Source organism: Varroa jacobsoni, unplaced genomic scaffold, assembly GCF_002532875.2.
Source record: "Varroa jacobsoni isolate VJ856 unplaced genomic scaffold, vjacob_1.0 contig04355, whole genome shotgun sequence".
NCBI lineage: Eukaryota > Metazoa > Arthropoda > Arachnida > Mesostigmata > Varroidae > Varroa > Varroa jacobsoni.
This window is the reverse complement of record NW_019215229.1, coordinates 6,288-20,422: the sequence shown is the minus strand read 5'-3', so window position 1 is coordinate 20,422 and position 14,135 is coordinate 6,288. Positions and strand designations below refer to the sequence as shown.

The following is a 14,135-nucleotide window of genomic DNA, read 5'->3' as shown; positions in this document are numbered from 1 at the left end:
AGTAGGTACGGGGTAACGCTGTTGAACGTGTTCAGGATATCGACATCACTCCATCACGCACGAAAGTTGTTTAATTGAGGACTGAATAAGCGACAGCGCAGTCTCAAACAACGCATAGACGGTGCCATCAATGTTCTTTTTTTCCTGCATTATATGATGGGCTAGTCCATGGCAGCCCCAGTAATGAGCGAGATTGCCAATGACAACGCAGACATGCATAATCTGGTGACTCTGGCCGGCGTAGTCGAATCGGCCAGGCCAGTGTCGCTCTGGAACTCGTAGAGAATAGAAGATAGCTCCGATGACGTATGCGCTGACCATACAGGCGAAGCGAAGTATGAAGAACTCATTGGCCAGAGTACCCAGACCATACATCACGCAGAAATGGACGACAGGTAACACCCCGCAGATCATTGCGTACGCTATATAAATTGCAGATCGAACTCCACGATAATGCGCTTGAGCAAATTTATCGCTGAGGCTCATCTTGATTGTTGCTAGGGCGCTAGCGGTGCCTGTGATGCCGTATAGGCACCGGAGGTAAGGATGCTTGTAGAACGTGAAATAGAGCCACGGATAGAATGAGCCGAAGATAAGAACTGTGATTCCAGTGAAGTCCAGTTTACACGTCAAGGTGCAGATTCGATTCGAGTGGCATGCCAGCGTGTGATAAATGGCTGACATGCCCATACAACCCACGGACGCCAGAAAGAACACGGCGAAAGCTAATCGATCATAAAAATCCATGCCGGGTACCACGTCTGCTAAATAAAAGTATAATGCATAAATTGCGAAACCGATGGCACCTAGGCCATGGGACCAGATATTTCCCGTTTCACTGTGAAGCTGAAGTATGGACTTCATGCAAGCCATATAGCTGTACGAAGGGGGGCGATGTGCAGACACAATGTACTCATTATTTCGTAGCCATATTGGTAGCTGAGAATGATAATAGAGGCCCGCGCGATTACGGAAGGTTCGCACACGTTCACTCAGAGGCTGAGACGCGGTCGTACACTCAGAGGCGTCAGAATAGAAGCCGCTACTCTCCTCATCGTCATCATTGTCTTCTTCGTCGGCGAGGAAACCGTCCCCCGACGAGGTTGAGATCCTCTTGCGTCGTAGACGCACAACAGCCACATTTTCTGGTACCTTTAGACTGGTCTGCTCGCCTGCACAACCGCTGGAGGAAATTGTCACTGCTGTTAAAAGTGACACCGAGGTCAAATCGGAAACACCCTCATCGTCTGAGCTGATTGATTCGGGCGCCTTCGTAATTTCCATAGGGTCCGATCGTTGCTCTTCACGCGAAATCACGCACCTACCAACTGAGTACATAAACTCAGCAATATTGCCCAGTTCCGACATGAAGTTCGTTGTCGGTACAAGTTCGTCGATTCGACAAAGTCGTGGCACATGCATGCATCTTCGTATAGATTTAAACTTCCGCCGAATCTCGAATTCGACAAACTTCGTCGGCAAGTTCTCATCCCACGGACTTAGCCGGGCTCGAGCCGCCTTGAAACTTTCACTGTTCATGACTTGTTGCAAATCTGATGTCCTCTGAAAGAAGTGCAGCTGAATGCTACTGTTCAATCTTCTTTTGTATCTCTCCCGCTCTTGACGGAACGTTAAGCACAGGACAAGTCACTTATGGCTAGCGCACAGACGCACATCTACACGGTGCGGTATTATGATGCCACCTTCGTGTACGGTCATAACCACAGAAGTTGTAAAGAAAACGAACTATTGGCACCTTCAGGGCACATGCATACAGGCTCACCTTCCAGTTAGTTTACGTTGCGGCCAGCTACGGCCCCTCTTCAAGTCGGGAGATATAACAAATCGCGCTTTCGAAGGTCAAAAGCGCGACGATACTCCTTCCTCGATTGTCTCAGTAGCTAGTTAGCAACACCACTTGTACGCGAGATGACGCCTGCTCATGATAAAGTAACTATCGCGCCCATCTGTGGTCGGACGAGTTTGCTTTGTGGTCCCTTTCTGATGTATGAATTTTCCTTATTTTTGGGTACTGTTTGAAGAGACAGTTGTGGACGGAAGCGCAAGCCGATTGTTGTTCCACTAGTTTCTATTTCTCAGTGAGATGTCCGTCACCGGGCGAATAGCTGGGTGTGTTCTAGCAGCCACCTGACAACTAAATTTGATTGGCGCTTAGAGTTCCACTATAGTAATCGCTGGATGCAGTCCACTGCCACGTTAAACCGTTGACCCTTTTGCGTCGATATATTTAGCTACTTTGAGCACACTATTAGGTATCAAAAGTTAGGCACATTCCTATGAGCTGGCTGATCGTAACGATAATAGGCATCCTACATAGAAAGAACAGCTGGTCGCTGAATCGATCAGTGGTCATCCGGAGGCTGGTCGCAATCGAACGGAGAAATCTTTTCTGCTGTTATGACGTTTGCTGATCTACCACCCCTGATAGATGGTGCTGCCAGTACTCGAAATGGCAAACGTAGGGACGGCAGCAACGGTAACGAAGGCGTACAGCAAACAAACAGTGACGCCACTAAATGTAGAAACGCAACAACTGGCTCGGCCTAGCCAAAGGGAACATTGAGCGGTGACGGTACCCGCAGCAGCAGTGACGGCGGCAGCTAACGATGAAAGAGAGAAGTAAGCATTCTAGCAATGACTATGCCGGTACAACTATTACCACGTGCGCTGCCACGGTTAAAGTTGAGGGAAAGCAAAATACGCAGAGCCCTGAACGCCTGCACGCTCGCTTGCCAACTGATTAACATCACTGGCTGGCTTTGCTCTTAACGTCATTGCTGTTGCTGTTTCAGGCAAAAACGGTGGGAGGAGAAGTTGCAGACGGCTTTTGCTTAGTCGAGAAGTAGCCGCAGTGGTTCGTACGCGGCCGTTGGCCGCTCTTTTTCAAAAAAAAGACAATTCTGTGCTGTAGGTTACTCGCATGGCTTGCTGCTGCTACCGTGTTGATAGCTAGCTGGCCGGTGGGTCGGTTGGCGGGCGACCGGCGCCGGTACTTCATTGCTCATCAGCGATCACTCTCGCGCGCTCGTACTAGCTCTAGTTTTAATTGCGGTTATTTTCTCTGTGTGCCGGCCAGCTCAACGGTCGCAATACAAATAGTTGAACTGCGTTGTTATTGTTGACAATGATGCTACCCAACGTAAAGGACCGCGGAAGAACGCTTTCAGCAACAGCTGTATGCCTGACTAATAAACTGTTACATGAATTTATGCTGCTTGTAGCTTTGTCGCTACTGTCGTGTGTCGGGTGACGTCGACTGATTACGTTGACAGTTGGCATTGCAGTATCTTATTTGTTTATACGTTGAAACTTTGTTCTGCGCAATTGTTGCTTTGGGCTAAGCCTCATCTTCCCGCTATCGTTTTACTGTATTTACCACAGTAACAATGATTTTCTATTCTCCTCTCCTGTAAAACAGAGTGAAATTTTGGACAGGCCGTAGTAGATGGATAGAAGAATGCAATTTCTTTAGTTATGGCTCGCTCGTAGAATAAACTTGGCGGGTATGGTATTTCTAGCTATGCCAGTAACTCGTTCGCTGCCGTAGACGACGTCCCAGTAACAAACGACCCAATAAAAAAGTAAGTGTATGATACAAAGGTTTGTTACTGTGTCTCGACACACACGATCAGGCCTTTGGCTGTGCAGATATTGCCAACGAGGTGGTCGTCAAGCCGCCTCTAGAGGTCATTAAGAAAACGTGCCCTGGCCAAACGTACAGAAAAAATGATAAAAAGAACGGGAAACGGTGATTAGGTTTACGGAAACAGAAAACAGCAGACCGAGCAGTGATTAAGTGGAGACTCATAGGTTTTTCAATGCTGAACAACAGTAACCACACGATTGTAGTAAGGAAATAATTAGTAAGAGAGATAGTAAATTTGACACTCGATGCTGATTTAGCGACCGTCATCTACACGATATTTATATAAATGAGCACTCGTCTGAGTGAAAAAGAAACAGGAGTCGGTATAGGATGAAGGTGAGGTTTATGTTGATTCTGCACTACAGTACGAGTAGGAGCATACGGAGCATTATCCATAGAAGCACATAAGAAGACCAGCTATTAAAGTTTCATCTTACAGACTATCATTAACGTATCTTAAGCAAATACGGCTCTACAAGACGCAAACGGCAACTCGATTGTCTGTTCACCAAGTGATAAAAACAGCACTGGTTTCCTTAACCCATTCCGCTGATCGCCTATAGATTTCCCATCCGTACGCTTTTATAAAGCTTTCACTGATGTCTTAGACAGGTTTCTAAACGAAAACATAACATTTTTAAAATATATTACTTTTCTAACGATAAAAGTATTGCTCTACAACTGAAACACTTCCTCAATTAGAGGAAAATCTGTTACGTTGATACACTTTGTTGTAGAAGCCCTTGCTGAACTTCATTAGGGATCTTCATATCTCTAGTATGGTACTAGGAAATCGAAATTACAAAATAAGCAAAACCATATATCATTTGCAATCACTTTGTAAACCTTATATGAAGCACTGCACTATCTGCAGCGAACACGAAATATCCATATTAATACTAATACCAACTTGAGTTACTTAAAATTATGTTTCCAGAAAGTGAAATCTATTTCTAGGTAAATGGCATACTTCCTTTTTTCTACGCTATTTATACCATCTTCGGATAGAGCTTCAGAGCTCGGCACATCATGTAAATTGTCTGAATACTTGTTTTTGCTTCAGTTGACACCGAGTAGACACGAGTGAAGGATTATATTTATGCCAGCCAACTGAAAGCCAACCACATCACTGCATGGAACTTCATGCTTTAGATACATGTATATGTATACTAAATGTATATAAAGGCACGTTTCGACGCCCGAGTAACATTATCCACAGATAAAAATCGTTTAAGAAGGTAGAAGCCATGATGCATTGGGTATCCATCAATCCAGCTAGCCTTCTATCACGACTGTCATTTATTGTAAATGCGGTATTACGGGTAAACGCCATATTTCTACACTCCGTATACTGTAATTTCTGCCTTTATGAGATTGACCGACACCAAGGGCCAGGTACTGGCAGACAACATTGAAGGCTTTCGGTTAGCTCAAAGAAGATTGATATAGTTTATGTCGTCGTACTATATACCGTAGATATATATATATATATACCGCCATTTATCAAGACGTTCGTTAGAACTCAATCTTCTTCCAAGATTATTCTTCTGTAGGTTTAATCAACCCCAGACTTGCCCCCCAGCGGACCTGCTTCGTCTCATATTGCACCCTTTGAATCTCAAATGAAAGTTTAGGCTGGTAGGAGTTTATCTGGTATGATTCAGCTGATCATTTAGATAGACATTTATTAACAGGTCACACGTCTATCTAATAGGACATCGTAATTAATAGGCATAATATATTGCTCAGTTCAGTCTAAGAAGGGCGTAGCACGGATATTATATATACTAATTTGCTGCTCGAATGTGGCCAATGAATATATTTTGTGTAAGTTCCACTTTCTTGTTATGAAATAATCTGAGATGTCCTGCCACACCAAGAATCTTGAAACCGGCTCATCAGTACAATGGCTCAATAGTCCGCACGTTCCTTGTTGTGGGACGGGGTCGGCGTGCTCGTTTTGCCACGTGAACACATGAGGACTAAGCGCCTAAAGATAAATCCTCAAGCAGAAAATTAACGGTGTAGCGCGTAGAGACTAAACTAAAAATTGTGAAACAATTACGAGCAGAGGCATCACATCTTATTCAGTTGATCATATAAAACGTTAGTGCTTAGCCATTCTCTTTTTTAAAAGTGTCTGAATATCGAAGAAAGTAAAAAAAATAGAATTTCGTGCTTTAACGCCTGCATCTTCACTGCCCGAATGTTACTAGTTCATTATCAGAGTTGCGCTGCATTAGCGAGAACCAGAGGGAACAGCCTATTGACTCTTGCTTCTTGCCTTACATAATAAAATGATTTGATTTTGGTTTCTTATTCCAACTTTGCGGCGTGTACGTCTTATATTTACATTTCACATTTTCACTCGATTCAATGATCTCTATTGGTAAAACTTACTCAGGCGTTTTTGCTGCCTGAAATTCAAAAAATCCTGTCACAATAGCTAAAATACGTGTCCTTTCACTAAAGACATTCAATGGAACCGGTCTAATATTTTTTTCTTAATACCTTATCGCCGGGCATTCGCGTAAAGTTATAGATGTATTATTTGTTAGGAGCCTTGATTGACTACTGTTTTAACTTTATTCGAAAGTTGCTATGTTGAACTTCACGAGATGGTTGTAAATATGACTTACTTATACAAAGAAATTCTCACATAAGTATTTTCATAATCACTATGGCTTCTTAATAAAATGCTTGCCCTATATTATGCATGGATTATATTTGTTTTACCACTATCTATTTTGAAGTGAGTTATCCCACGCTTTGTTTCTTAAGAAAACTTTTCTTGTCGATAGGGAAACAGAACCAGCATCTTAGAAACGAGTCCCATATTTGACGATTTTTAAGCCTTTGTTGCTTGAAATTAGTTAGATGTGAGTACCGGTAGATACTGCACATATCTTATTTTACAGCCGAAAATACGTAAGTTAAAGTTACGCTAAAATTACACATTTCGCCAAACTTCTCCTTTTTAGTTAATACAATCACGAGGTCTACCTGGCGTACAGCAGGTGATAAGTAGTAGAATCCACATATGATTATATATTATATTAAGCATGTATTTGGCAAAAAATTTAATTGAGAAGATCGCTCTGTTTAGGACTGTTTTTTCAAAGGATCTAAGCCTAGTTTCAATCTCAGATGTGTACGTGTCTGTTTGTGAAGGCATTGAGTGATATGAGATTTTTATTAGTACGCTATAAAGATCGAATCGAGTATTTGACCCTGTTGACGAACCGCTTACAAGCAGGTTTCGCCTCGCCTTCACTCCGAAATAGTGATAATCAAGCTGCAGAGCGCAAATCTGTCATTCGGGACGTCGGGCCGGTTGCAACGAAATCTGTTTAAAGACTCCCAGCACTTCGGCACCGCTGCCGCGTCCGAACGAATACATACGACGCCAAACGGCACTGAATGGATAAAAAACCTTTCGCTGCTGAACTCCTGAAGTGCTGAACGACGCGTCGGTGTGGCGGGTGCATTTGACGCCATAGTTGAATTTTGTGTTGGTGGCGCTTGCGTCGCCGCGGCAGTTTTAGCTGCATCTTTTTAAGCGTGTGCCCTTGGGGAAACCCTGTATGACGTCAATAGAGGAGATGGTCAACGGTCATTATCAACCAGATACTGTGATGCCGCTAGACCTCGTGTACGGCCTCGGAAAATTACCTTTCTGGCCTTGACAGGCGTGTGCCCAATTTTGAGTTCTGATAAAAACAGTTCTAGTTTCGGCCACTGTATGAGCTGGCTGGGCTATGTGCGAAATGTATATATTCTGTATGATATCAACCAAGGTTGACAACTAAATCAATGGGTCTGCTCTGTACTGTTGCGGAGTGCCCGTAACGAGCCGTGATTCGACGTGCAGCGTCGAACGCTCTACAACGCAAAATAAGGGCTATTATGATGCCTATAAGCAGAAAAAAATTAAGGTAGGCAACATATTGCGTTTTACTTACAATGGAGAAGCTAAATGCAATGTTTTCCTATATGGCTGAATAGCTTTGTACGCATTCTTTAACTACGCGGCATCGGCAAAAAATACGCTATCTAAACGATTCATCCACGTCTAATGAAGCATTGCTACAGATCAGTGTAGCTGATGTTTATATGCGGGCCTGTATGACAAAACATATTTAGTTGACAACTTTTTTCTTAATTTGAATATATTTTACAACAATAGGTAAGCAACGATGTTAAGAAATATCGGAATTAATTAAAATTTACTTTTGCATAGGTCAGATACGAACGAAACGTATATAAATGTAAAATTCACGACTGTACAATCAATGGTCTGTGTTTAATTCTACAGCGCAGAGGCAACGACGCCTGTGCTAGCTACTTGCATTTTCATCATGGGTTTTCCACGAACATTTTATCTGAAATCTCGGCTTAGTATTTTTGCTAACTTGGTGAATACCAACAAAATTTCTATAACACAAAATACATCGAGTGAACGGCACGCTAATACGTACGCTAAAAATTGCCTTCCTCTGTTAGTCTCTTCCAATTCTAAAATTCATTAAAGGTACTAAAGTAGCTGATCGAATTTTATTCTTAAGTTTTCTATTCAATTCCAACTCTATTCTAGAGTTATACTTAAGGCATACTTGCTGACAGGTTTAGTATATGAGATTTTCTAAAAACTATACAGTATAACCATTTAGGAAGATCTGTATCGTTTTTTTAGAAACCCTGGTGTTTCTCGCATTTTTTAAGCCAGTAAATTCGCGCTTAGCCTCTGTGGATGCCTATAATGGCTTTTAGATTAAAGAAATTTGTGAGTTCGCATTGCGAGACGATGTCTAAAATCAATCACAAAGCTACCGCCGTAGATCTCCATAGTACACAGTTTTTCACTTTGTGTCATTCGGAGTATCATGTCTAGAAAGCTGAGTTTTTTTCCTTTATCAGCAAACGAAACAGATCTTCCATGTTTATCACTGCCAGATAAAATGACATTGATATACGAAATAAAACAGAGGGGTTCCGTTAGCAAGCCTTGGAGAAGGACAACTCGCATTTGCCCTCCTTCTCCAAGACTTGCAATGTAAAACAGCAGCTGCATCAATATCAAAGGTAAGCATTACGACTCACAATGTAAAGGCTAATGTTGATGTGCCGCAGTCCTATGGTCATCTATAAAGTCATGTAAAATGTATAAAAAATTCTATAGCCGACGGCTGCAACAGTTACAAATGATACAGGCTGAAGTGCGCTTGCGTGACGTACCATAACTCCCTGTAAACCGGCCATGTTAAGCAACTAAACTAGTTAAATCGGCAGAGCCGGTCACGGCAGCTGCGTGAACCATAAGAACATAGTCCTATATATATTCTGCTAACAAACGTAATGCGGTAAAACTATTTTGGCGGATTTCAGCTTTAGTTAAGACGTCTGAAGAGATATTGTGTAATTAAATATTTAATCGTTTGAAAACGTTTACGGGTTTTGCTGACGTGAATAGGGTCAGCGGATAAGCTATAGGTGGATGGAGACGTCTAGCGAACCTCTTTGCGACGTTCAATTGAGTCTTCAACGTAGGGGATAGTTTTCCTCTACTAAATAAAAAGAATAGAGTACAAATGCAATTTAAGACATCCAAAGCACAGTTCTGTTATTGTTCTCTAATATAAACAAAAGCCAAGTCTGTAGTAATACTCAGAGAAACTAGCTGGCGTGAATTTGTTAGTTTGAAAAAAATTTAATTTCTCGCTACGGGGAAAAATTGAAAAGCGCGCATTGGCCAATTGAATACGTGTCATGGATTGTTGAAGCGCCCGGTCTGAGGTTTTCATTCGAACGCTTTTGCAATGTAACCTCGTATTCTATTTATCTTTGTCACGGTCTAAATACCGGCGACGTTTTTAACCAGAGATATTTAAAAAATAACGTTTATTCGCGGAGCAAAAGACATACGTTTTCAGCTTTGAACGGGTCTATCTCTGGAAGGTATCGCAAACATAATCGTGAAACGCCATTGACCTCGATTTTTTAAAACAAAGATAGCAAACCGGCTTGCCAACTCAACACGTCACAACAGAAGTGTATTATTAACTGTATGTACTGTTCCTATGATTTACTCTTGACACATTCTAAATACTATCAATCGCAAATTTGTACTTGGATTAAAAACATGAATAAGATTGAATCGACAGCCAAACAAAGAGTCGACGAAATAAAGATATCTTTATATCACCATAGACGACTCGATGCTGTATCGGAATGCTATAACAAAAAAAATAGTAAATTCATTTGTTTTGCCGGCTTATTATCTATCGGCATACGGCCAGGTAAAAAATACGGCAGTGCCGATAACACTGCTTTAAACGTCATTTGACGCTCCTCGTAGCTGTCGGGGATAATCCGACTTGCTGCATAACGCCATACGTCATGTCAGCATTCACAACGAAACTAACGGGCGATAACCATGAGAAGATTTACAAATACTCAAGGAGGAACGTCTTTCTGGTACTGCGCGCTGGACGCAGAATCACTAGGCCACTTATTACTGCGCACAAAGGGAAATTTAGGTACGCCTTTTCTGCTCGCGTAGTACACACGATCAAACACGATCGCGCATTAGTCAACGCTGAGATATAGGTATCAGGGTCGTTCGTTTTAGTTTACTGGTCGTCCACATTGGTAGGGGTCAGGCCATTTATGTAGATTCAAGTGGACGTTAGATTTTAGAAAGAGAAAACGATGAAGATATGTGGGTATATAGGCTCAATTGCGCAGTGATCGAGATTGCCAGTAAGAAGAAGGTTAAAGCTCAAACAACATTAAATTTGAAACGCCGGGTCAAAGGATCGGCATATAGGAACACTGATTAACTAATATCCTTCATCTAATTTGTTTTAACTAATATTCTAACTAGAGCATCTTCATGATAGGAAGGTTTTAACTGTAACCCACCCAACGACGTACCCGTGATCCTCCTAAAGCTCAGTGCTTTCCGTTGATTGTGGAGGCGGCATTGCAAGCGATTACAACTATCACAGGTGTTCTTCTCTATAGCGAACTGCAGTGGTCTTCTCGATGCTTTACCGGTAAGGTCTCGAATAAAACAAGCCAACCTTTTAATAAATTGTCAGATTCTAGCATTTCTATGAGATTAGGGAAGCATGACTGGGGCATCAGGTCTCCTATCAACAGAGCCACAAAACCCAAGGTGATTAATAATCCTGACCTCCTGAGCGCACATTCAATCGTAGTGTTAACTTAATCACGTCTCGATTGCCTTCTTGGCCTCCTAGTGCAGCTCGATGGGTGCTACCAATTGCGTCTTTTTATGCCAAAAATCCTCGCTTACAGGAGCAACTTCTTATTATGCCAAGGAAGCCATACCAAGGAAGTTTAGCCCTATAGGGATACCCAACTACAGGAAGGGCGAACCTTTCAGGTACCCTCCATTAAAAGAATCCTTAGCAATTATAGTAGGTCTCTGACGAGGGTGATTAGTGCAAAACCAATTATATCAAGGATTTCTTTCCAGACCTTAGCACTCGTTAACCCTCCTAATGCACTTTTCTGATAATATCGTCAGAGGAACTTTCAGGTAGTCGAACAACATTGTCAGCTGGAAATGCAGGAAGATTATCACTATGATTTAATGGGACCGCGTAACATAGGCCCTATGGCCCCTGTGACTCATAGACTATCGTCCTAATTAATAGGCTAACCGTGCAACAGTATTTTTCAATGTCTTCCTAAGTAGATCTCTAATGATTACATTATATATGTTGTTTTCAATAGGACGAAGTCACATCATATACAAGAAGGGAGGCGACTTCCAGTTTTACCTTGTTGGAGATATTGCTGTGGGTCCATGCTGCTAAAACAAGATTTGAGTCGTTCGAACAGTCTAAACATAGTTGGGATTGTAAGGGGGATTTTGCGAATTTTCCCGTTGAGCCCTGACCCTAAAAATATGTGTAGCTATATTGTATCATCTGAATACTATGCGTAGGGAACTTCAAACCAAAACTGATATTCTAAGTAAAACAGGATAGATTTCAGTGCATCACCCTATTGCCAGCCCGGTAATTGAAGGGGCGCTTAGTATATACTATGGGCAGGTGTCTAATTCTGTCCCACTAAGCAAAGGAGAGATGAAGTTTCCATGTCTGTCTGAATGATGTTAGAACCATTCTTGAAGTTGATGTTAATGGCCAGCGAATTGATGATCTTGTAATCCTTTTGCAGCTATTTAAAGCATGGTATTAACATAGCCAGGATAGCCTTAACTTATCTAGCAGCTAACGTTGCTTAAGGTATCCAATCTTCGTAAAGAGAACCTTTCTATAGACGGTGACACGAGTATATTTAAATACGAAAACCGGCTACCAGCATCAGTGCAATCGTTTGAAAGAGCTCTAGAACTACTGAATCGGCCACTCCGACATTAGCATAGTTCCGGTTCAAACATCATATATGTTTGACGGATCTCTTTAGTGTTTGAAAACGTTTATTATTTACCCTCGCAGAGTACAATCATCTATGATAATTGTGTAGTTGGGTCTTTCGGACGCTTAGCCTTCTTGTTTGATAATAGTTCCAATCTAGGGTTTTTGGCTTAAGGTTTCGTGCTTCCTGGAATTGCTAGGCCCGTAGAAACCAGTAATTTGAGATAGACAACTTACGCTCACGAGCCACCAATGTCCCGTTAGAGAGTTTTAGCAAATTTTGAGTAATTTTTTTAAGAAATATCTGAGAATTCTTAGTGTTATATAGACATCTAAAGCAAGTAGGAGCCTTCAATTGTGCTTGTAATGTAGATTCGTAAGTTATAGTTACAAGTACTCAACGGCCTTCCCGTACTGAGTGGAGCAATTTGTTATATGAGACCTCTATACGGAAACACTGAGATACTTGTCAGCTAAGATACTGTCCGACCACTAAATATTGTGGACGTTATTGAAGCAACGAATTAAAAACGTCTCCCAAATCAAACAAAATAACTGCTTATTGGATCTTACTTGTAACCCTAGGAGAAACCGAGTCCACTTAGACGTTTTTCTTTCTGGCAACTCTTCGATCGACTCGTCGTGTAGGATTGTGGTTCCTTTCAAACCAGGATAATAGGGTCTATTGATCCGAGAGTTTAGTTTAATTGCGATTAATTATCTATTACGGTGCAACCTTTTGTGCTTTGCGTAGATTCGAATCAGGAACTGTAGTGAAGTACGGATCTATTGGAATTTTTAAATGAATAAATATATGAAAAATTAATGAAGTACCGAACATTCGCAGTCTGACATAATTCCAGAAAGGAAAAACATGAATCGTATTCAAGGGGCACTTACAGACTTCGTCATGACTCCAATAACGAGTACCTAACCCAGCAGATACAGAAATAACAAAAACCAACAGAGTGACGAAATCAGACATTATCCTGGCCCTAATAAGACCAAATGGGCCCATATAAAAAACAAACGTTAAATTATGACACCTACGAGGGATAAACGACACACAAATATCTTTGGTAATCAATATTACTATTTTTATTTTTGAGGAAATACTGTCATTGGTTTCGAGCATTATAACGCGTATACAAAAAAAAGATCGAATGCGTTTGTCTTACACTGTACCCCAATGTTATATGCAATTTAACTAGATTTTATGACCAGTGGTAGCGTGTAACCTTTTGTGTGTATAGTTATTATGCAAGAGGACGTAGATCTATTGTAGATTACCGCTGTCAAGCAAAAGAATCATAGAGGAGGTTGGCGTTACCTTTTTCATACATACACATACACAAACCTGGTTTACCCCCCCCCCCCCCCCAACCACAGATGATTTTCGTGAGGATGACGGTTTGGTGAACCGAGTACGACAAAACTAAATTGTCATTTACAACATTTAGAGTGCAAGTATAAATGTCAATAGAAACTGACTGCACACAAAAAGGTCGTCCACTGTTAAGCAGGACAGTATTCCGCTATTAAAATCTGCCTGCGAAGGCGAGGCTTACGAATATCGCCAATATAAGCTGTTATACGAGATATTTTTATTTACGCCACGTTCGAGATATCAGTGTTCCTTGCAACTAAATGCCAAGATAAGCACATATGGTTACGTGACCCATTGTTGCTTGACTGATTTCATCATCAGAGTTAGTGAAAACAGAGTGGTCCTAGAAGAGGTGCACAGTTCTTATATTACTCCATACACAGATGTTAGAAAAAAATTCCAACAACTGCCCGTGCAGCAACGCTTGTATATGCACATTGGTGACTTTTTGAGTACGATAAAAGTAAAGAGATACATTTGGATTATAATTGATTCACCGCGTCCAAAGTGCGGCTTATGTCCGTGATACGGACAAGCTAATACCACAATCTAATCTATGTGCAACCTGCTAACATGGTAAGATATTCTAAAGTAAAGATTAGATTAGATTACGTTTACGAGGAGTTTAGAAAGCAGATAAATGCATAGATAAAGTCTGGCCTCTAGGTAC

At 41.5% G+C, this 14,135-nt stretch overlaps 1 protein-coding gene across 1 annotated transcript; it reads right to left on the bottom strand.

The window, feature by feature from the left end:
- Positions 1-6: 6 nt before the first annotated feature.
- Positions 7-2,767, bottom strand: LOC111273036 (uncharacterized). The gene has a single exon (XM_022854732.2). The coding sequence runs from the start codon at positions 1,537-1,539 to the stop codon at positions 46-48; it is 1,494 nt and encodes a 497-aa protein (XP_022710467.1). The 5' UTR covers positions 1,540-2,767; the 3' UTR covers positions 7-45.
- Positions 2,768-14,135: the final 11,368 nt, after the last annotated feature.

Excerpts from the sequence above, each read along its gene's own strand:
- LOC111273036 (XM_022854732.2), bottom strand. The coding sequence starts at position 1,539 with ATGAACAGTGAAAGTTTCAAGGCGGCTCGAGCCCGGCTAAGTCCGTGG.